Below are 24047 nucleotides of genomic sequence, written 5' to 3'. Positions count from 1 at the left end.
TCCTTCTTTACATTTATATTTCCAACATACATTTGAAGTGGTTTTATACATTTTTGACAATTTATCTAGTGTTACATACCAGCGGTAAAAAATAATAATTATAATTTAATGTGAAATTTAAACCCTTTCTCCATATTTTCCCATCGTTCAAACATTATATTATGTCCAAAATTCTTTTCCCATTGAATTATACAATGTTCATATGCTCATTCTCCAAATTCAATTTCAATAACAATTTATAAACCTTAGCAATATGTTCATCGTTATGATACAAGAGTTTCCTATTCATTTTGTACAAAATCAATTCCATAACTTTTTATGTTTAAATCTAATTTAAACATTTCTTTCAATTGTAAATATGTAGTGGCAGACAAGTCCTTTTACTTTCAGCTCCTCTTTGGCTTTGAGGGTAGGTTCATCATAAGTAAAAGGTATTATTTGATCATCAGTTCACTAGTCTGGTTTTGTCAACATTTCTTTTCTAAAAAAGGCTTCTTGCAGTGACATCCAAAGAACCATCATTGCAGGGAACCTTACTTTATATTTATTTTGGATTCTTAGAATGGCACATCTAACAAACTTCATTTAGTGACCATAATTGAGACTGGCAACTCATTCATTAAGTGAAGTGTTTACTAAGTTAAACTGTGGTTGTACTTATCATCTTACTTCAGCTTGCCTTTACAGGCCTGCTGAGTTTGTTAATGTGTGGATTGTTTGCAAATTATTTTTTTCATCACTTTCACAGTCACTCTAGGATGCACTTGCTAAACAATGATTACCTATATTTCACTGCTTCAGTTCCATCAATATAGAATAATGCAGTATAGTTTTAATGTACTATGTTTGAGACATCCCATCCATCAAAATATTTGAGAGTAGAAGCCAGAACAATCTCTTTGGGCAAAATTAATTATATTTCCCTTAACGTTGACTAAAGTGTTAGGGCAGAATATAGAAACATAACTTCAACCACCACTTGTCCAAACAGCTTTGATTTCTTCTCAGCCTGTTGGCCTCAAGGATGTGGACAAGTTATGTGGAAAAATTGGGGGCTAACTTTTTCTTTGACCTCCACAGAGACAACAAGATTTCTGCTTAAAAATTCTTTGATTCAGGACAGCTAACAATTATGGGCCAGTGTCACCTATTTTTGGAAAAGATAATCAAGAAAATGATAGTTTCATAGCTTCGGATATAACTGAAAGATACCTGAAATTATTTAAATCAGGGATTTGGTGACTATCATATATGGAAAAAAAATGGACTTTGGGGGGTGTCACGAAAGAGTAACTTGCAATTTTTCTTTAGTAAAGCTCAGTGCCATCAATAATAGTATTTTTCTGAACTAATGGTGCAATTTTATAATGGAATTGATTCTTCCTATTGGGCTGTATTCAGAAGATGCTAGTATGATGTCCAGAAGTCAGTGTTGTGGAACTATTATATAGCATCCAGGTTGAATTGTAATGTCCCACAGGGATTCATCTTATTTCCAGGGTTCTTCAATACCTACATGAGGTTATCTGGTGTTTTGGAATTGCATACAAGCTATGATTGTAATGTAGCTTGCCCATTAGGGGCACATGTAGTGATTGTTGTTAAGTGAAATGTCTCACTTAATGATTCTCCCCCATCCCTGTTTTTTCCAGTGAATTGTTAAAAGAAGGTGAAAGTCATTCACTGGAGCATGGAGTGTCTCAGGGACTTGGAAGGCCCTTGGAGACCTGATCCAGGCAACAGTCCTCCCTAGGCCTCCTCACCCAGCCCCATAGATACTCCATGTTTGCTTCCTTCCCCCCCTGGGTCCCCACAAACATTTTCCCATCCCCACTGGATCCCCCCCCCCCAAGCTTTAGGCCTGATTTCCACTAGGCCAAATACTCCCCTCCTGGTTTACCTTTCGTTGCCTGGATCAGGTCTCCTGAGGCCTTCCAGAGTGCTGGAGTGGCTCACTTTAACATGTGGCCATGTGACACAATTCCAGAAGCGGCAGCGATATTTACAGCTACCAGAATGCAATTCGACTATTGGAAAAATGGTGGCTGCTTCCAGAATATTGTGTGCTGCCAAGAGAAAAAGCAACCCATTCTACTTAGCTAATGCAATCTGCATAGTCTTTCGGAAACCTCTGGGCCTTAAAAGGCTGTGCCAGCTGCATTAGCAAAGTAACAGCTCACTTTGTCCCTCAGCAGCTTGGGGCAAATTCAGAAGCAGTTGCTATTCTTCCACTGGCTGAATTGCACCCCTACTTCCAGAATTACTTCATGCAGCCAGGAACAAACTAATCCATTTTGCTACCTTAATAAGGTTGCACTGCACTGTAGAGAGGTTCTGCAGGCTTGTACAACTGAGTTAAGGCAGCAAAATGGAGCAGTTTGTCCCTGGTTGTCCAGTAGCAACTTGGAAGCAACTGCCATTTTGCCCTTACTTGCTTGTGGGCAGGAACAAAATAGTGGCTGCTACACAAACTGCCCTGTTTTGCTGCCTTAACAAGGTTGTACAATAATGTGGCCAGCTTCTGAAAGCTGTGAAAAGCTTCTACAGCACTATGCAAGTCATGTTAAGGCAGCAGAATGGAGTGGTCTGTCCTTAGCCAATGCAGCATGATTTTGGAATTGTGCCAAAGCAGCCCATTCCAGCATTATGGAAAACTTAGCATTTCTTCAACAGGTAAGTGAGGAGGATTATGTGGGACTTAATGGGGAGTGAATCAGACCTAATGTCAGTGGGGAGCTGATGGGGGAGGGAAATGTTTTCAGGGATCACATAAGGGAAGAGAAGTGGAGTGTAGTGCTGCAGTGCTCCTGCATTTGGTTATAAAAGTGAATGAATCTGGGGGTACTACAATGGCCAGAACTTTGGGACCATATCTGGGGGGGGGGGTTATCTGCTGTAATTTTGAACAACTGTTAAACGACCGATCACAAATTGAGAACTACTTGCATAAACAATATATTGATGGCATTCAGCCTATTGCTCCTTACTATTTAACTCAAAGAAGTCACAGATACTCTTGAATATTCACTAAATATAGTAATGGACTAAATGTGAGTGGACAAGTTGAAATTACATCCAGAAAATATAGAGATGTTCTTGACAAATGGAAACTGTATTCTAGTAGGGTTCACCTATATTGGGTGAGATCTTCTAGTCCAACCCCTGCTCAAGCAGGAAACTCTATACCAAATTGAAAACTTTTCCTACTATATTTTATTTATACTAGGGATAGTGGAGTATTCCCAGATTAGGAATATTGAAAGAATATTCACAATCCGGGAGTGTTCTGCTATGAAAGAATATTCACAATCTGGAAATACTCTGCTATGAAAGACTATTCACAATCTGGAAATGTTCTGCTATCCCTAGTATAAATAAAATATAGTAGGAAAAGTTTTCAGTTTGGTATAGGACAGTGATGGCGAGCCTTTTAGAGATGGAGTGCCCAAACTGCAACCCAAAACCCAGTTATGTATCATCAGGTGCCGAGTGGGCATGGCCCATTGGGTGGGCGTGGCTGTGGTGATAATGGCAGACTGGGTGGGACTAAAAAGTTCAATCAATCAATTCCAACTTTGCGAGATCTTTTTTTCCCACGAGAAGTTGAAATTGATTGATTGAACTTTTTTTTTTTTTTTTGCACATGGCGGAGGCCTAAAGCAAAAAGGGTTTATAAAACCTAGCTAAAGACCTAGAACTGGGGCGACGGTGCAAGTGCCAACAAAGAGGGCTCTGCGTGCCATGCCACCAGCGACACACGTGCCATAGATTCGCCACCAAGGGTATAGGGTTTCCTACTTGAGCAGGGGTTGGACTAGAAGACCTCCAAGATCCAACTCTTATTCTGTTATCTATAATGAAATGATCTATTTACTGCAACTTGAGCGTATGTTGAGTGGTATTTCAGGCATTGTGATCTGGTTTGAATGGCAGCATCTTGGCTATCGAAGCTTCTTTTACTTATTCTTTCTGGTGGGATTCCAGGGAGAATATATATTAGGCATTGACTTGTAAACTAAAAAGAACTAGGTTTAGACAAAAAAATTCTGCATAGCTTGGAAGTTGAAACAAAGGTTTCATATTCCTCTTTGAGAATGCACAAAACAGAAAGGCAGAACTTATGTTAAATCACAATTTAATATTTTGTTTTTAAAGGGCCAATATTGGGTTAATTAGCCTTTATTTTTAGTTTCTCAGTAGCATAGTTTTTTTTTTACTTTTGCACTTACTCAAAAAGGTTGCCAAACCATCTGTCATTTTGAACTGCTCCTGATGCTTAGACTTTCTGTTCTGAGTATGCATGCGTATTCACAGTGAGAGCCCTAGGAGGCAGATGAAAAAAACACATGAAATAATCACACAAACTTTGTAATTTTTGTGCTTTCATCAGATATAGGGATACAAATATGTGATAGTGCCATCTGTACAGTGATGCCCCTCTCCCAATGTTGACATTACTTGTGGTTTCTTGCATAGGCCACTGTGAGCACATGATTTAGTAATTGTGTACAAATTAAAATGCTACTCAATTTCAACAAAAGGTTCTTTCATGTGTTTTGAAAAGCTTTATTCTCAGTTTCCTTCAGTGTCTCGTCACTTTGATATATTTTAGAAGTACGGTATTTCTTTTTCTAGAGAGTTTCACTCAAGGTGCAGATATAATTTTAAATGTGAAGAAAGTCAAGAAGCTTGTCCTAAAGGGGCTTAATGATGCTTAATTGATACTGAAACAGCACCTCTGCAAAGAGGCAAGGATTTAGGGCTTTCACCAATCTTAACAATTGGCTTTCAGGTTGAATAATAATAATAAAAAGGTAAAGGTTTCCTGTCCAGTCATATGTGACTTGGGGGGGGGGAGGAATGCTCATCTCCCTTTTCTAGCCAAAGGTGCCAGCATTGCCAAGGCACTTTCATGGTCCTGTGGCCGGCATTACTATATGCTGAAGTGCACAAAATGCTGTTAATTTCCCACCAAAGTGGTACATATTTATCTACTTGCTTTTACATGCTTTTGAATTGCTAGGTTGGCAGGAACTGGGACAAGAACAGGAGCTCACCGCATCATGTGGTGCTTGGGTCTCGAACTGCTGACCTTCTAATCAATGTCCAGCATCTTAACCACTTAGGCCACCATGCCCCTTCAATTTGAATACTAAACAGTAAATGGAATTGGTATTCAGTTTAGATCAACCTCTAGCAACTATATTATGAATACTGACAATCTCCTCGCTAAGGATAAATCAGACTTGCTATTTATAGAATATACTTGCATCTAAATTTTATTGCAATATTAATGAATTGTTTATATGTAAAATACTTTTGTCCCAACTTTTTATGTATAACTCAAGGCAGCAGTATAACTAATACTCCTTCCTTTTGTTTTCTTCACAATAGCAACCCTGCGTGGTAGGTTGACTGACTCAAAATCATTCTGTTGATTTATAGCTTTCTGATTTTTAGGCCACCAACTTAAGCATTATACCAAACTGTTAGTGCTCTTTATATGTATACATTGAAGTTTGCTAATTAATGACTAATGATTGCTAACTAATGTTTTCACAAATATGGCTATATTTTGTTCTTCCAAAGTCTGATCCTTTTTGTATTTACTCTTTTCATAATGATGTTGTCGTCAGTTGGAGGTAAATGTGGAAGTTTATTATGGAGCATCATGATTTATGTCTATTAGCATCTTAAAATGCTAGTGAATGAAGGCAATAGTTATCTGCATATTTGGTTAAAGTGTTAATAATTTTTTTATTATAGAAATAGGAGAGGCATTGCATTATAAATAGGTATTTTTAATCCAAAGGTACAAATATAATTGTTCTGTTAAGTAGATAATATGGAAAAGGTAAAGGTTTCCTCTGTCCAGTTGTGTCCAACTCTAGGGGACGATGCTCATCTCCGATTTACAGCCAAAGAGCCAGCATTGTCCGAAGACATTTTAAGTGGTAATGTGGCCAGCATGGCTATATGCCAAAGGCGCATGGAACGGTATTATCTTCCAACCAAAATGGTATTTATTTATCTACTTTCATATGCATGCTTTCAAATTGCTAGGTGGGCAGCAGCTAAGGCAAGTAACGGGAGCTTATCCTGTTGTGCAGTGCTCAGATCTTAAATGGCAGACTGTCAGTTTTCCAGCTGACAAGCTCAGTTTCTTTAACCAGTGAGCCATTGCGCGCGCGCGCGCGCACACACACACACACACACACACACACACACACACACACTATGAAAAATAAAGCCAACACATATTAAGGGTACTAGACTGGAACTCCTGGTCTAAACCAAAGAATTTATTCTTGAATACTAGGATAATATTGACCAATGCTTCCCTGAAATATCTGTGAGATATAGCCTTTAACTTTTTCCAACTGGACTTTTAATTGACTTATAGTCAATTATCAAATAACTATTGTATGCATCAAATTACTGTGATGGAGGCATTGGAAATAAAATTGTGCTTCCACATTAGATTTTTCAATATCTGTTTGGCAAAAAAATGTTTGTCTCTTAGCAATTTTCCTAAAGCTGTGCCTAAACAAATACTACTCTGCTACAAATGGCATAGCTCTTAGGGGTGAAATGGATAGCTGCAAAAAAGTCAAGAACTACCTATATCATTGTAATTATTACTCTTACTATATAAGCCTCTTATTTATATTCTATAATGTAATAAAAAGATTACGAAAATGATAGAATTTAAAGAGCACTATTAAAAATACAGTTGACTGTATGCAAGTTTCATGCCCATTATTGTATATGATTGTATAATTTGTTGAAATATGGTTTATTGATATTTATGGTATTATTTATATTTTGCTAAATTATTTATTTATTTAATTTTAACTCTGTAAGCTTCTTAGATTTGCCAGTTAAAGCAACATAAAAGCAGTTGTAAAATAATAAAAAATAAATTAATTGTCCTGAAGCTCCTTGAATAAAACATGGGCAGTCTTCCCTTTTATAGGTATTATTCAAGAATATTGAATTCAAGAATTATTGACATTTAAAAGTATATAATTTAGGTTATTAATTCAAAGCTTATTTTGTTCAGAACACAGCATATTATTTCAGAAATCAAGTAGGTTAAACGTTAAGTAGTATATTTTAGTTTTTATGCTAATGGAGTTTCAGTGAACATACTGGACTTAAACCTACTGAAAATTTAACCTAGTCTAATTATAAAATAATGGTACAACTAGTTGATGTACAGAACAAGAACTTTGGCAACTGTTAACTTTGGGTCAATCTGCCTCTCTCAGCCTGATCCACCTCACAGGGTTGTTGTGGGAGAAATAGAAGGAGGAAGGTATGTTGGATATGTCCACCACCTTGAATTATTTGTAAAAATAATGAAAGCGGGATAAAAAACAAATAAGCAATGTATGAAATTAACAGTTAAAAGTGCTGCTGTCTTTTATGCCTAATACATATATACATATAGTCTAGTTAAATGGCAACAACGCCCATTTTTACTTGTAATAAGTAAAGTACTAGCTCTAAATGGGGTTGCTTTTAAAATATCAAATATTGCATTTGGAAGCCATCTCAATACTAGTTAAATTAGATCAAACAAAACTAGAGTATAAAAATAAATGCTTACATTTTTACCCTCTATATTGCCCAGAGACCATAATTTCTCTTGAAGAACGCAACGATTTTGCATATCCAAGCAAAACACAATTTACCTTTACCCTCAGTAATACCATATCTTCAATATTGCAAAGTATGTCAGCATTTTGGGAAAAGTCGGTGATGTTATACCTGTAAATTCTATGCCATAATCTATTCAGATTCTTACATATTTCTATGGATGAATGACTATGCTGGTTCTTTTGTTAATGTTGGCACACCCAGTTTATCAGGACCTCACCCAGACTGTGTCAAGCAGCAAGGGGCCCTTTCACCTCTAACATAAGAGTAATGAGATGAATCACTGTCATCAGCTCCAGGTTGATTAAGCTAAATTATTTAAGAAGTGAACTTTAATCTGTTAGATCATAAAACTAGCAGCTCACTATTTTAAACTCTATCAGATTCACCAAACATTACTTTGGATACTTATTTGCTATGTAATGACCTGTTGGAATGTTTAGAAGTATTGGGAAGAAGGATGGATTTCTCAGTTTAATGAATCTTTCCCTCAGTTCTATAGTTTTTAAAATCAGAATGGAATATATTCTTTGGAAGGCCTAGATAATTTAGTATGTTTTAAATTGTTCTTCAGCAGATGGTCTATGGTTTACCACTGGTTATCATTTCATCGTAGCTGCATATCTCACCTTCGTGTTACTTTTATCTCATTCTTCATTCCTTTAGTAATATTTGTTAATTTACAGCAAAATTGCTTCTAGAATTCAGTTATATGGATTGGTCTACTCAGACTAATGTCAATCTCCTTTGATAATGTTAGTAACTTAAATAGATCAGAAGAGTACATTAGACATAATAGATCTGGATGTCGGCAAAGTCTCTCAGGTTAGTCTCCTTAATAAAAATAATAAGGATATCAGCTAGTCTGTACGATATTTAACAGACTCAAAACTGGCTGAGTGATGGTGCATAAAGAGTGATTGTTAATGGCTTCAGTTTAGGGGAAAGTTTTGTATGGGGTGCCGCAAGACTCTGTTTTGGTGCTCTCAATTTTTTATTTATTTATTTATTAGATTTTTATCCTGTCTATTATTTTTATAAATAATTCAAGGTGGTAAACACATTTAATACTCCTTTCTCCTCTATCCCCCAACCACAACAACCCTGTGAGATAGATTCGGCTGAGAGAGACTGATGGGCCCAAAGTCACCCGACTGGCTTTTATACTCATGGTGTCCCAGTTTCTGGATTGCTAATTTAACCATTATACCAAACTGGCTCTTCTTTTACTTGTTATCATCTTGGTCATGACCAAGTGGCCATCCATTTACTCGGATGAGGGATATTATTATTATTATTACGGATCATCGCACAGTCAGCCAGATGTTCAGACTGGATTTGGCATTTTGTCTACCTATCGAGTCCTTACCCAGGACCTGGGATAGCAGATGTGGATGTTTGATGGTATTACAGATATCGTCGCAGGATGGAAGCAGTTCCTAGTAAGGCCGCCTTTTGCAATTGACTAATAGCAAATTTGTCAATGCCAATGGTGTTCAAGTGTTGCTCCAGTTGTTTTGGGATTGCACCCAAGGAGCCTATCACTATTGGTACTACCCTTGCTTGCTTTTGCCACAGTCTTTCTATTTCTATTTGTAGGTCTTTGTATTTTGTTATCTTCTCCAGTTCTTTCTCTTCTATTCTGCTATCTCCAGGCACTGCCACGTCCATTATCCAGATTTTTTGGCTTTCTTATCTACAATTGTTAAGTCTGGGGTGTTATGTTGCAGGTGCTTGTCTGTTTGAATTCTGAAGTTCCAGAGCAGTTTAATTTTATCATTTTCTATGACTTTCTCTATTTTATGATCCCACCAGTTTTTGCTTACAGGCAAATGATATTTTTTGCAGATCTTCCAATGCACCATTGTTGCTACTTTGTCATGCCGCTGCTTGTAATCAGTTTGTGCAATCTTCTTGCAACAGCTTACCAAGTGGTCCACTGTTTCTTCAGCTTCTTTGCATAGGCGGCACTTACTGTCTGTTGCTGTCTTCTCAATTTTGACTTTGTATGCATTTGTCCTTAAGGCTTGGTCTTGTGCAGCCAGAATTAGTCCCTCGGTCTCTTTCTTCAATTTTCCTGCTCTTAGCCATTGCCAGGTTTTATTATTATCTGCTTTCCCAGCTATTTTTTTCATGTATTGGCCATGTAGTGCTTTGTCTTCCCATGCCTCTATTCTGTTCTTCATTTGGTCTTTCTTGTAGGCCAGTTTGGTCTCTCCAGTAGTTAGTAAGCCTTCCTGATATACTAATTTCAGTGCATCTTCATCATTGTTCTTCAGATATTCTTCCAAAGCCATTTTTTCTTCTTCAACCATCTGATGTACTTGTAGCATTCCACGCCCACCTATTTGCCTTGGTAGATAAAGTCTATCAATGTCACTGCGTGGATGAAGGGTATGATTCATTGTCATTATTTTTCTAGTCTGCCTATCCATTGCTTTTATTATTATTATTATTATTATTATTATTATTATTATTATTATTTAGTATATGACACAACACTGGAGATGGGTAGGTAGTGGGCTAATACTTCAGAGAAGAGAGGAAAATATTTACAGTAAAAAGATGAAATTTGACAAGAAATAATATAATATTCTAAAATTGATCAGGAAGAAAATGGCTGCCATGAGGTCAAGAGATTTGGAAGCCTGCGGCTAGAAGGTATAGTTAAAGTTTTCAGTTATATTGAGCTCATAGTTAATGTTTTCAGTTATATTGAGCTCAGTCTTCAAATATGTGAAGGACAGAGAACACAGAGAAGAGGGTCCAGCCTTTTTTTCCCCCAGAAGAGAGGAGAAGAGAATGGATTAAAACAATAAGGGAATAAGTTCAGCATAGATGCCAGGAGGACCAGTCTGCTTCACTGATCCTTCACTTTAAACAGAAACTAGCTTCTCATCTATGAGACATCACTGAGATTCCTTTCAACCCTATTGTTGTATGCAGTCAAACACTTTTTACTGTGTTCATTTTATAAATATACTATAAGCCACCCATAGCAGCAGCTGCTAATGAGAACGTGTGGTCAAATAGTTGGATGTTTTACCAGAAAGTGAAGGGGGCAGGGAATTGAGAGTCACAGCTTGTGGATAATGGTTTATACTTCAAAATGTGGTTAGAAACCCCACAATCCCAGATTTGTAGTCTTTGAGGAGCCTCATTATAGACCTCCAGTTTCTTTAGTTATGCAGAGATACTATATTACACGTTACTGAAATCTTTCCATTTGGTTTTGCTTTCTGATGAAAGCATAACCTTAAAAGTAGTCCTTGACTTAAGACAGCAGTTGGGGGTGGAATTTCTATCACTAAGAGATGTAATCATAATGCACAACCACATTGCTTAGTGACAGCAATTCTGTAGTCCCAATTGCAGTCTTTAATTGAATGCCATGGTTGTTAGGTGACAACCAAAGTAAGTGGGGAAGCCAGCAGGAAACTGCAAATCCCAGACCAGCAGTCATGTAAGTGGCTGCTACCAGGTGGGAGAGTGTGTGAGGATCAGGGAGGTTGTGAGGATGTGCACAAGAGGTATTTGTCTGAGAGAGTAGTAAGGGTGTGAGGGAGGTGTGGTGAAAGTCAAGGAGGATGCATGAATGTGGGTGATTGGCCAGCACAAATGCAGAGAAGGCAGGGGAATGTGTGAAGGCGAGGGAGACACCCCAGTGACCTGTGACCTTTCTGCAAGCTTCCCTATTAACTTTCTGGAAAGCTGTAAATGGCAATGACAGATCACAGGGTGCTACAACCAATCATGTTAATTGATTGCCCATACCCAGATCTTGACTGTCAGGGTGCTGGGACAGCTGGAATTGGACAGAAGGATTGGTTATAATCAGTGCTTTTTTTGTTTAAAAAAAAAAAAAGGTGCCGGAACTCACACACGTCATACAACCCGCCTTGCCTACCCTACAAGATTCCATCCAAAAAAGATGCCAGAACTCCATTCTGGGCGTTCTATAAAAAAAAAAACCTGATTATAATCACCAGTTATAACTTTGAACAATCACTGAATAAATGGTCATACGTGAAAGACTATACAAATATTTGTACAAGTTTTTGCTCTTCTTTTTACAAATCAATCTTTTTGACCTCTTTATTTTGTACCTTTCTTTCAAATGAGATTTTCTTGGAATCAGATTTCCAGTATCTATTGACATATGTATTGTGAGTTCTGCCATGATCCCCTAAAATGAGAAATAAATTGTAATGATAGTACTCATCATGATTGTGTTAGGTTTAGAGTTGAGCAAAAAATTAATATGCCACTTTTGATACATTTTAATTTATATGTCAGAATAAAGATGCAATAAACGTTCATAATTTCATAAAATAAAATTTTATATTTATTTCCTTTTCATAGCAAATAAATTAAAGCCATTTTTAAGGAGAAGAAAAAGTATGCTTGCTTTTGTATAACTTATAAAACTTAGATTTATCTATTTTTGACAAGCCTCTGTTATATTTTGGATCAATAGTTGCTAATTGGTCTCAACAACTATAAAACATCCTTACTTAGTTCTTTCTTGTCCAGGCAAATAGAAGAGAATTCTGATGATAATTGTAGCTTTGGGGTATATACCATGATTCCTTCCCCCACTTCCTAATTTGAGAACTCCTGGATATATTCTGTACTTAGCCTTTTCCGTTGTATTTCTCCAATGCAGTCAGTATAAAAAATAGGAACTTTTCACAGTTCAAGTAAGGTTGATATTATGTGAATTCTAATTCATTTCTGGAGGAAGGCTAGGTAATAATTTGCCCATAGTAAAATCTTGCATACTTATTACTGAATTCTTGCAGTTCTGTGTAAGATTTGAAACTTGCACACTTTCATTATTTTAACTTCTTAAAAATAGAGGTCTTGTTTTTAATTTCTTTTGCCTGGTTGCTGAGCAATAAATTAGATGTCACTTTGGAATCTAGTTCAATTACAAATCGCCTGTGCTGGCTGGGTGATTCTTGAAATAGTTATTGCATTTATGTCTACTTCATTTGCAAGTTATATGGTAGGTTCTCTATGTGCTGTATTGAATACAGCAAATAGGATATAGACTAGAATCATTACCATACAGGAAAGATGCTTTTGGTAAACAAGTATTTCCATTACTAGTTAGAATATACTTCTAGTTTAAAGGTATGATTGTGCAATAACTCAAATAGTTTCTTTCTGCACTGAGTTCTCCTGCAATCAAACGAGTCCTGGCTCTACTTCTAAACTAACTTTGCACTGTACATTCCTCACTTGGATTTGCTGAAAGAGTGATGTGCCCCTGTGGAGCTGATTATATTTCCTGGACTGCATATTTTAAGTGGATCTTGGCAAATTTAAAACTTTCAACCCAAGTCTCTACAATGTTTACTCAGAATCAAGTCCTCCTGAGTTCAGTGGGACTTATTCCTAAGTAAATGTACATCAGTGCAACATTTTTAGAACATACACATTTATTTTGGGAGGACATATTTATATTAACATTTGGAAATGTGATTAATCAACAAAAGCATTCTAGGTTTTTTGACTGAGTGTATAGTTACAATCTGATAATGTTTACTCCTTGGTCGTTTTTGCAGTAGTTTGATAAAGATCTTGTAAAGATAATATAATTCTGTGCACATTTTGAAGCCAAATGTAAAAATGATAATCTTTTTCTAATAAGTAATGAAAATGGATTTTGAGGGGTGTTGCCTGCTGTTTTAATGAGTTCCTGTTTTAAACATAAGTGGTAATGAAATAATATTTTCAATAGGTATGATTTAGTCTTTGACTCTTTAATTTCTTAGGAAAGCTAGCTGTGGCATAGAAGTACCTTATTTGTTTGTTTTAATAAACAGTATTATTAAATCATATGAGAAAAGATAATGTGATTATAAAATGGGTGTGCAACCTAAGACCAAGAGCTGCATTACAATCAGTAAGCTTTAGGTTTAACTATAGAAATCTTACAAAAGTTATTGCCAAACTGTAATTTTACTATGAGGCAGAAGGGGCAAATTATTAAATACAATGAAATGATCATATTCACTGTATTTAAATTAAATCAAAGGTGTTTATCTTGAGTCCATGAAATTTTGGAATTGTGGCTCTATTGTCAGCAGTCAAGTGTGGCTCTTGGGTCACAAAAGGCTGTTCATAATATTATAAAATGGGAAAAGTTACCATGGGCATCTTGAAAGGTCTATGGCAATTCACCATGGCTAACTTGCTGTGGGACAACTTGCCATAGCCAACTTGCCACAGGACAACTTGTTGCGGGACAAAAGTTACACGAATAACAAAGAAATGGTGGAATAGAATCATTAAAGAAAGGATGCAAAAGGAGGAACAGAATGAAATGTGAACGGCCAAAAATAAAATATTTTTTTATTTATTTTAAATAATTAAATAGAATTCTTAAATTGTTCTGAAGTGAGTTGTCCCATGGCAAGTTGGCTGTGGTGAATTGTCCCGCAGCAAGTTGGCCATGGTGAGTTGGCTGTAGCAAGTTGTCCCATTCCTCTTCTCTGTGGTTAACTGCTAGAAGGCTGAATGTCTGTGGAGATTCTCAATCATTCAGTCATAGTTGTCTCAAAAGTGCTTTTTCAAAAGGCAACTGGACTTTTTTCCTTTGAGGAAGTAGAAGAAGAAAATGTTTCGCTTCTCATTCAAGAAAGAAGAATCCAAGAAAGCTTCTTGGGTGAGAAGAAACATCTTTTCCTTTCTCAAGGAGTAAACAGTTGCCTTTTGAAAAAGTACCTTTGAGATTGCTAGAAGGCTAATTTTTGTGTCAGAAAATTTTATTTTCCCTCTTCAGTTGCTTCAGTTCTTCATTTTTGCTCACACAAAAATCCAGATTCAGTATCCTAACGCTTTAGACTTATTATGCAAGTCTTCTTAATATCCAGAAAATAACATTGCTCATCACAACAGCAACTGTGAAATTCAAAAGCAGTGAGGGCAAAACAATTTTGTGGGATAGTAAAATAATCTTCTCAACATATTGTTATATTGCCATAATTATAATTCATATATTGACTGTTGCCAAATGATCTTCAAAAGAAAGAAGATTCTGGAAAAGAGATTTTTCAGCAGAAAAGATAGAGGTCCCACTATCCCTGAATTGTTTGGTTTTTTTATTATTATTATTTGCTTTTGCCTCTTGATTGCAGCCAGTCAGTAATCCAACTTATAGATGCTTAAATATGTGTAGAAAATTTTTAGAAGGAATTTTCTTTTGATACTTTTAGTCTTCAACTATATATACTGCATTGTATAGATTTAACTTTGCCAAAATATATTGAAGTTGGAACTGATCTTTGAATGGTTCTAGTTTGTTGATGGTAGCTTGGTAATTAGTAGATGTGCTGGACTACACCAGTGCTGCAATTCTTGAGCATACCTTATTTTCTTAACCACCACCACCCATTCTAATTGTACGCAGTTCTTGTTAGTTTAGTGCCCACTTGTGGTTCAAGTGTACTCTCTGAAATTATGTGTATAATATATTCAGCTTATTCATCTCATGTGTTATAATTATATTAAATAGGAAATGGGAAATATAGCTGAAGCAAGCATCTGTTTTAAGTAATCTTAGTGCAAAATGCTGCTTATTGGAGAATAACTCAGTGATATTTCTACTCTTCTCTGAACCGCTATCAATGTGATAGAACATTACTGGATGTTATATCTATTCTAAATGTCCTTAGTCAGAGGAGGGGCAAGTCTGGCAATATATCCTAAATTATTATATAGATACAAGTATAATATAGCTCTAAAAATAGCTTTGGGAATTTTGGCACAACATTTGTCCCACAGATAAATACAGTGGCATATTATTCTGGAGAACAGTTTGTTTGGGGGAAAAACTAATTGCACAGAAAATGAGAAATTTGCATTTTGAGTTTTCTTCCAGAGTCTTAGACTAAAATGCTCATTAGTTTTTTATTAGCAGTCTCCTTGTCTTCTAAAATTTCTCAGGAAATCCTTGCTTAACAATTGGTTGTTTTACAATTGTACAAAATTACAACAGACTCAAAAACGTTACTTACAACCCATCCTTGAAGTTATGACTTAATTGCATTTCGGGTGTTTGGCAACCAGCTCACATTTACAACCACTTTTAATGTCCCATGATCATATAATCATGATTTACAAATTTATTTTCTGGTTTCCAGCATTTTTTTACCCATGGGGGGGGAGCAGAGGATGGATTTGCTTAACAACTACATGATTTGCTTAATGACTATGTAACTCATTTTATGATTGTTGTAAAAACAATCATAAAATCCAGTCCAGTCATATGATAGCAACAACCTATGACCAAAATTCAAAGCCCAATTGTGGTAATTAAGTGAGGACTGCTTAAGAGACCCTTTTGGATATGGTTTTGCCTTTATGTACCCTGCTATTATTTAAAAAATGGTTCTTCTCTTGGTATTATTAAACCTATATCCAAATCCATGGCTTTCTCTGCTGAACTCTTGACTTTCATTAAGAGGGGATAACCTGTTTCACCAGTACCTGTACTTCTTTTTTTTTTTTAACTGAAGTTGGAAACACTAGTAATTTTTTTTCCTGTAGCAGATGAGATCTGTGATATTCAGATGTGTTCAAGATTGTTTTCTCTGGGTTGAAAAGATAAATACCAAAATAGTAAAATTGTTGTCAACCTTTGTTGATAACAATTCAGGTAGAGAATGCAAACATAGCCTAGGCATTTTAAAGGAGGCAGTGACTTTTTGATCTTGCTCAAGGAGGATGGCTATCATTCCTGGGAGTCTTAAGGACTGCAAAAACTACACTTATTAATGAAAGAGCCTTAAACTGTTCCTCTTGAGAGTACAGATATCAGTGTTTTATAGGTAGTATGCAGCAGTATTTGTCACATGTACATTCTTGACTTGATTGCATTGCTTATAGTAGTTGAAAAATAAAAGGAAAAATGGGAGAAAAATGAAACTTTCCAATAATTTTAATATTTCCATTGTCCTGTTTAGGGGTGTATTTTTTGTGTACAAAACAATGGAAGAATAATTCCACCCTTTCTAGTCTTCACTTTTGCTGAAATGCAAGATTGTATTGTGTCTCCATCTATTCTTCTCTTATTTTCTCTCAAAATTAAAAGGATTTAATCAGTATTAAACCATAAGCAACTTTTTCAGTGATACCATCCTGCTGCATCATTTTCAAAAATCAAGCCCAGCTTTATCATTTGCTTCCAGCTATCTGTGGTATTACTACTGCATAAAGAACTTTAAATAGGAATGTAATTTAGGAAAGCTTCTCTTTGAAAGCTCTTGTCATATTGGAAGTGAAGTTAAATTTAAACAGGCAAAAACAGACTGTTATAGATATCATTATTGTTGGAATATTCATGAGCAGGAAGAGTCATGTGGTAACTCAGTCAGCCAATGTGAAGAAAGTGCTACTGAGTCTGTGCAAAAGGTATTGAGTTAGGAGCTGGATTTCCAGTCTCAGGTTTGTCTCTGTATCTCTTTGTAAGAAGTCTTCAATTGAGCTATGTTGCTGTAAAGAAGAATGTATGGTATTGTAAATATTTTTATATAAATACAAAGAAGTTATTTTGAATCAGCTAAATGCAGTCAACTGTGAGAGCTTCTGATTTATTTTTTCACCAACAGAGAAATTAAAATTCTCTAACAATTATCTCTCAATATTGCTTGATGCTGACAACTGTCAGTGTCAAAATAAATGCTCTTCATAAAAGTAGAAGTACCTATGGTTCACTTGCGGAAACATAATTGCCAAAGCAAAGCAGTCCTATTGCAAGAATTTGTAGAAACTAACACTGAAACCAGAAAGCTACTGTTTTATTTCCAATGTAGTTTCTTTGAGTGTACAAATTCCATTGCCTTTTTATGTGGCATATCAAAGGCCATATTCCAAAAATGAATGCAACCAGAAACAATTTTTAGAGGTGTTTTGGGAGATTTATGATTGAAATGAATTCCTTTAGTACCAGCCAAGTTTAGGCACTTGTTTTATCCCTAAAACTCCACAAATGCATGTAAAAGATGTTTACTCCTGCCCACTTTGGGGTATTCTGGGAGATCACAAAAAGTATGTCTCTATAAAATGTAGAGGCCAGTATAGGCTATACAAAAGTGGCTCTATGCTGAGCTTTTTTTCTGATCTTTTTACAAACATTAAACAGATAGTCCTCAACTTACAACAGTTCATTTAGCGATTGTTGAAAGTTACAATTGAAAAAAAGTGACTTATGATCCTTTTCCATTGCAGCATTCCCATGGTCACATGATCAAAATTCAGCCACTTAACAACTGATTCATATTTATGACAGTTGCTGTGTCCTGGGGTCATGTGATCACCTTTTACGACCTTCTGATAAGCAAAGTCAATGGGGAAGCCAGATTCACTTAATATCCATGTTACTAACTTAACAATTGCAGTGATTCACTTAACAATTGTGGCAAGAAAGGGCATAAAATGGGACTAAATTCACTTAATAATTGTTTTGCTTGGCAACAGAAATTTTGGGCTCATTTGTGGTTGTAAGTCGAGGACTACCTGTATTCTTCAATCAAAGATATTTTTTTTCCAAAGACAATTCTCTGATCATGTGACCAGCATGACAATAAACCAGAGGTGGATCGAATGTTGTTACCTTCCCACCAAAATGGTAACTATTTATCTACTTGCATGTATATGCTTTTGAACTGCTAGATTGGCAGGAACTGGAGCAAGTAAAGGAAGCTCAGTCTGTCAATGATGGCAAGTTAAAACAGAGGTCTATCAAAAAAGCAATTTACACTATCCAATTGCTCCATTACCAAAGGGGAGCTGTGTAAGACCATTATTCAGATGAGCACAAATTGCAGCAACCCAGAACACCATAAAAAGGAAATAGATCACTTGTATAACATCTTCGGACAAAATAGATACTCACACAACTTTATCAAAAAGTGCCTAATTATTCAGTCCACTTCAGCACAGCCAACATAAGCTCTGAAATATAACACTGCCATACATCAAAAAAATCTCAGAAACAACCAAGCAGAAGATTAGCACAGCACATCCAAGAACACCAACCTAATCAGACAATAAATAAGCTAAGAATGAAACAAAAACCAGAAACACATCCTCAAGGTACCAACACCCAGATAAGAAGAGATTAATACCAGACTATTAAATAGAAAATAATAATAAGCAAGGAACTGCCAAGGAGAAAACCATTCCCATCAACACAAGTAGACCAAGTTACTGTATATAAACTAAGCAAGCCCCACCCTCAGTACAACCAGATAATGAAACATCTGCAAGCAAATAACCAAGCTCAGAGAAGACTCTTCAGTTCAACCCTGAGCTACACTACAGATATTCTTTTCTATTAGTAGCAGGATGTTTTGTATAGAATTGCAGCCTTAATTTATATGTAGTTCTAATACATTTAATTGCAAAGAAGATAGAGAGATCTCAGCTACACTGGAGTTTTTGATATCAAAATATTCAGGGATTCCCCCTTCTCTCTTTTCTGTCAGTGTAGAATATGACACTACCATTTTGCATTTTAAATGCCCTCTGCAGTTTGCTATATTGCTGATTTGGCAGCAGGGCGGGGGGGGGGGGAGGGAAAGACCTCTTTCCTGAATCTCTTCACTGCATAGCTTGCAGATCTGAGTACTACACAGGCAAAAGCTGAGTCAGAGGAGAGATGCAGCCTGCGCTATAGGCAGTCATGGCCCAGTTCAGGATTTTAGACTGCATGATCAACCACAACTGGAATTTGATATGTAATCTCTATTGCTCTTGGAGTGGTCAGGTTTGTTCATTATATTTAGTAGTTTATAAAGCAGGAAAAATAGCATTATGCTGCAAAAGGAGGAAATTAAACTCTTTTCCCCCTTTCTTTTTCTGCACGTCATCTCCAATTCTTTACAGTATGCCATAATCTTTAGTAATTGATTGTGAGCTGGGTGTTTAGTGTGCTTTCTGCCTTAGCTGATTTATTTTTAACTATTAAATTGGTTATTCAGAACTCTTTTCCTAAAGATAGATTGCAGTTTTTGGAAAAGGTAGCTCAGTTCAAGAATAAGAGATATTACGGAGAGGCAAATTTACAATGCATGCAAAGTTTGAAATTCTAATTGTTATTATATTTTAGGGAAAGTTACCAATGTCAGTTCATTTACTTAATGTCCAGATTACCACAAATATATATTATAAGAATTTGTCATTGCATTGGAAAGAAATAAATATTATATAACTTATTTATAATTTATACAATTAAATAAGAAACATAAGATAAGTTAAAATAAACAAGATAAGCTGCTGATACAAGGAAGGTCAGTAGTTGAGTTAGTATAGTTTGGATTTCTGTAACAGCAGTTGTTCTTATTCTAAAACTCTGAAGTCTGATGTTACTAAAGTTAACTTTGTTTTTGCTTCAGAGCAAATGATACATTTTTAGAAATAATTTTGAATTTTAAAATGGAGAACTGAACTTTAAGGAAGGAACAGATTGTGTGTTGATGTATGCATAAGCACTGAAAAGACGAATGTTAAGGGCTGAAGGCTGGTACTCTCTGCATTTTTGCCTACCCCACATGAAAAGTATGAGAATAGATGGAAGACAAGCAATCTAAGCTGAATTCAGCAGAGCTGATGGGCTGCATTAAAGTGTAGCTTAAGTTACTGGCTAGAACGTTGTCCATGTTCTGCTAGGAATGTTGTACAAGGTTTTGGTTTTATAACCAACTTACAGCTCCAGACAGTATGATAAGTATTTATTTTCTAATCATCATTTATTTGCTAATTGTTGCCTCATGAAGCTTGAGTTAATTAATATTAACAATTGGTTATACTTAAGAAGTCTCAGTGCAAAGCCATAAAAAGGTATTAGGCCTGTTTTACTTAGACATCTCTTGGATTTGTGTGTGCGTGTGTGTGTGTGTGTGTGTGTGTGTGTGTGTGTGTGTGTGTGTGTTTAATCATTCTGTCCTTTTTTTTGAAAACATTGCTGCTTCCATTGTAGAAAGAGCGGGAGGGTATTCTTTTTCGTATAATGGCAAAGATCACTGTCCAAGTAGACATTCCATCCTTATTTGAGCATGGTGATCTTTTGTGTTGTGATGTAAATTCCCTTGGGAGGGAGGGGAAAGCTACTCAAGGTGACCTTACAGTTTATTCACCTCAACTGTAGCCTATGAAGAGAGGCAAGCTCCAATAGCAAGTAATGGGCAAGCTTTGCTCATTTGTGCAAAAATGGGCTGTATTCTACCCGAGACAACTGACCAAAATACTCATAGACAGAAGTCCTCTGCTGGACCCAACAAAATGCCTGCCACTGTTGTTATTACCTCTTTTATTTTCATAAATAGTTCTTTATATACAGATTCCCTTATATTATATTGTCAAAACTTAGTTGTATGGTTCTTATGGTTTGATGAAGATCTTGAACTGACTGTGCAAGTAAAACTGGGGAGTATAAAGATCAACATCATTAGGGAACCATTGATGGCCATTTTAAATTCCATACTCACAAAATCACAGACTTTGGAGTAACCATTTTAATGAAAATGAATATGAGGGGCCGTTAAAATTAGATAGTGGAACTTAGTTGATACTGTTCATTTTTCAATATTTTTATGCATGTTTTAGAGAAGCAGTTTTATCTTGCAGTTTCAATGAGTTGTGCTTACTATTGTACTATAGAACAATCTCCCTGCCCTCAGTCTAAAATAGATATGCTAGATTAAATCTTTAGTATTTTGAACCAATTGCTACCTATACAGGGAAAAAGAAAAATGGCAATACACTTCCTGTAATAGAAGACAAACATGGTATCTGGAATATGAAATTACTTACTTAGAAGAATAAATGATTTATTCCACATTTTGACAACCAGTTCTAATATTTCCGTTAGAGGGATATTGTAGATCAATCTATACAAATCTATCTATAAGATGACCCATGACAATACTTATACATGTATCATATATTAAAAGAAGAAGTATACTTAAAAGAAGTATTTTATCTCTTAATTTTATTTTTATATAATTTGTCACATGTAACTACTAGAGATGACATTTCCTCTGGATTTTAAAAACTGTAAATATGTATTTCATACTTCAATTATAGATCAGTCTCTTCTATGCAAGCCAAATATTCTTCATGAGAACTAGCTTGGAAAGTCTTAGTGGTTTCTCAGTGTCTAACACCACTTTCTTTTTATCCCTCCACTATGAATACGGTAACCATGTAAATGCATTAACCTCAAATCAAAAATGTTTTTTGGATTGGGGCCCATAATTACTAGATAATGTTACTTTGTCACCATAATGACAAAGTATTGCAAAGTAATCTATTGCATTGCTCCAACTCTGGAACATCTTTTAAAAGGATTCCATTCCAAGAATGCTGTTTCACAGGTTGCCAGATTTGATACCCTGTTCATTTTGTTGGGTTCTAAGGATCAATTGGGATTGTTGCTATGTACAGGTTCCCTACTGCATAGCAGCCTTCCTGCCTAAGTTGCTTGAACTCCATTTTCAGGTCTTAAGGGTCTTCAAGTGGCAGCCTCTTTAAGACTGGGATCAGAAGCAGCTCAGGAATTCATAGTCACCATGACAACCATGGGTGTATCCCATGTCATTAAGGACCCAAAACAGGACAGAGGTTGTAAGTTGATCTGGCTTTCTCATTGGATCTGAAAGCGGGAGAGCTTTTGGTGACCCGTTTGTCATGATCAGATCATGCACTGATTACCATTAAGTTCTCTGGCACTACTATTGAAGATCAGTGTACATTCACAACTGATGGACCTGGATAGGTTTTAGAGAGAGCTTGGAAAGTGTCCTGCTGGTCTGCTGCACTGCCTGGCTGAAGCCTTGGTTACCACAAGACTTTGGATTGACTCACACCTGTCTTCTTGTGGATTCCGTCACTCTCTGTGGTTCACAGAAGAGATGAAGAAGATGAACTAGGAGAAGAGATGTATAGAATGCTCCTGACATTTAACAAGGGACAAATATAGTTGAGCCTGGATTAGAGCTACTGTTAAGATTATCTAGTGGTGATAAGGGCAGTAAAACTACATTTTTTCTCCCGTATTGCATTTGCAGATAGCCTGTCCCATATTAGCCCTGTTTTGAAATGTGATGAAATGTGAAATATGTTCTCTTGGGTAGAAAGGATTCATAGATAACATTAAAATAGACTATATATATATTTAAATGGATACTCAGTCAGCCTTGAAATAATACTGATTCTTGAGTAAGGGACTGGTTTGGACAAAGCTCAGCAGCACTTTTTCGTGCAGCTGCTGATAAAAACAGGATCGCCAACATGATCGCCACCATCTGATAACGGATATGGCACAAGAAGAAGAAGAAGTTGTTGATTATTAAACTTGTCCTTAAACTTGGAATTAAATTTTACCTCTCCTTCTACAAGGCAAACTAAAATCCTTGCTTCTTTGTGTGGGAGGGTGAGATATGAACAGTAGTTTTGTATTATAGTACAGTACACCTTGCCATAGTTTCCATTGCAGTTCAAGGTGTTTCCTTCCAAATGCCTGGGAATCTTGGAAGTATGCCATGAGGGAAATCCTTTGACTCTATTACTAACTAGAAAAATGAATCAAGACTGCATATACTTCTATAGAGAACCTTTGGTTAAATTATCAGAATACTAGGGTATAACTTTCTAAGTTAAATAAATTGGTTCAATATATAATCAAGTTGAATTAAACTAAAATGTTCCCATGTTACTCTTGGGTATCTTCATTGGAACTACTTTCTGTACTTCAGAAAAATTGAAAAAAGATATGAGTTGGATCCAAATCAGACAACTTGCTTACTATTCAAGACATGAGGCTATGAAGGAATAGAGTAGCAAAGATACTTAGAAGGCTTGGCTATAACCTTACAAATGACAGGAAAATATCTATTAAAATAGTGGATACTAGTAAACATTAATGATACGTTATACAAGTGTCTACAATTAATACGGATATAATTGTAGAAGACAGTGGGGAATTTTATACAAATTACAAGACTACATCTAAAAAGCATAGAGTGTTACTAAGTGCATCACTTTTGCTTAAGATTTTACAATTAAGAATAAAGGCATACAAGAGAGGAACATGCAAAATGAACAAATGGGTTTTGGAAAACACAAAGGAATATGAGATTGGATACTTAGTGTAAGGTGGGTAGGGGGAGAACAAAAGAACTTGAGGAGTTTTTTCTTTGCTTGATTGACTACAGCGAGATCTTGACAATATAAGTCATGCTAGAATGTGAAACACCTTAAAATTAAGAGTTGGACCAGGACACTTGAGAAATCTTTATTATGAACAAAAAGCTAATGTAAGAATTTAGTTTTATGGTATAACGTGGTTTAGGATAAGGTAGAGAGAAGAGATGGGA

The 24047-nt window shown here is 36.0% G+C and overlaps 1 protein-coding gene across 5 annotated transcripts in view; it reads left to right on the top strand.

The window, feature by feature from the left end:
• Positions 1–24047, top strand: part of ARHGAP21 (Rho GTPase activating protein 21) — an 83996-nt gene that overhangs the window by 7114 nt on the left and 52835 nt on the right. For 3 of the 5 annotated variants that reach the window (XR_005558463.1, XM_039357685.1, XM_039357681.1), the window contains exon 1: positions 19308–19438. The exons of the other annotated variants lie outside the window; for them this stretch is intronic. Coding sequence is in view for 2 of the 3 variants with exons in the window: in XM_039357685.1 (XP_039213619.1) it covers positions 19355–19438 (84 nt within the window). In the remaining variant the exon portion in view is untranslated. Of the gene's footprint in view, positions 1–19307; positions 19439–24047 lie in introns of those variants that run through there. 5 annotated transcript variants of the gene reach the window in all.

The sequence above is a fragment of the Crotalus tigris genome, unplaced genomic scaffold, assembly GCF_016545835.1.
Source record: "Crotalus tigris isolate CLP2741 ecotype Arizona unplaced genomic scaffold, ASM1654583v1 scf7180000018940.2059657, whole genome shotgun sequence".
Classification (NCBI taxonomy): domain Eukaryota; kingdom Metazoa; phylum Chordata; class Lepidosauria; order Squamata; family Viperidae; genus Crotalus; species Crotalus tigris.
The sequence above is the reverse complement of the archived record's forward strand: the minus strand, read 5'-3'. Positions and strand labels throughout refer to the sequence as shown.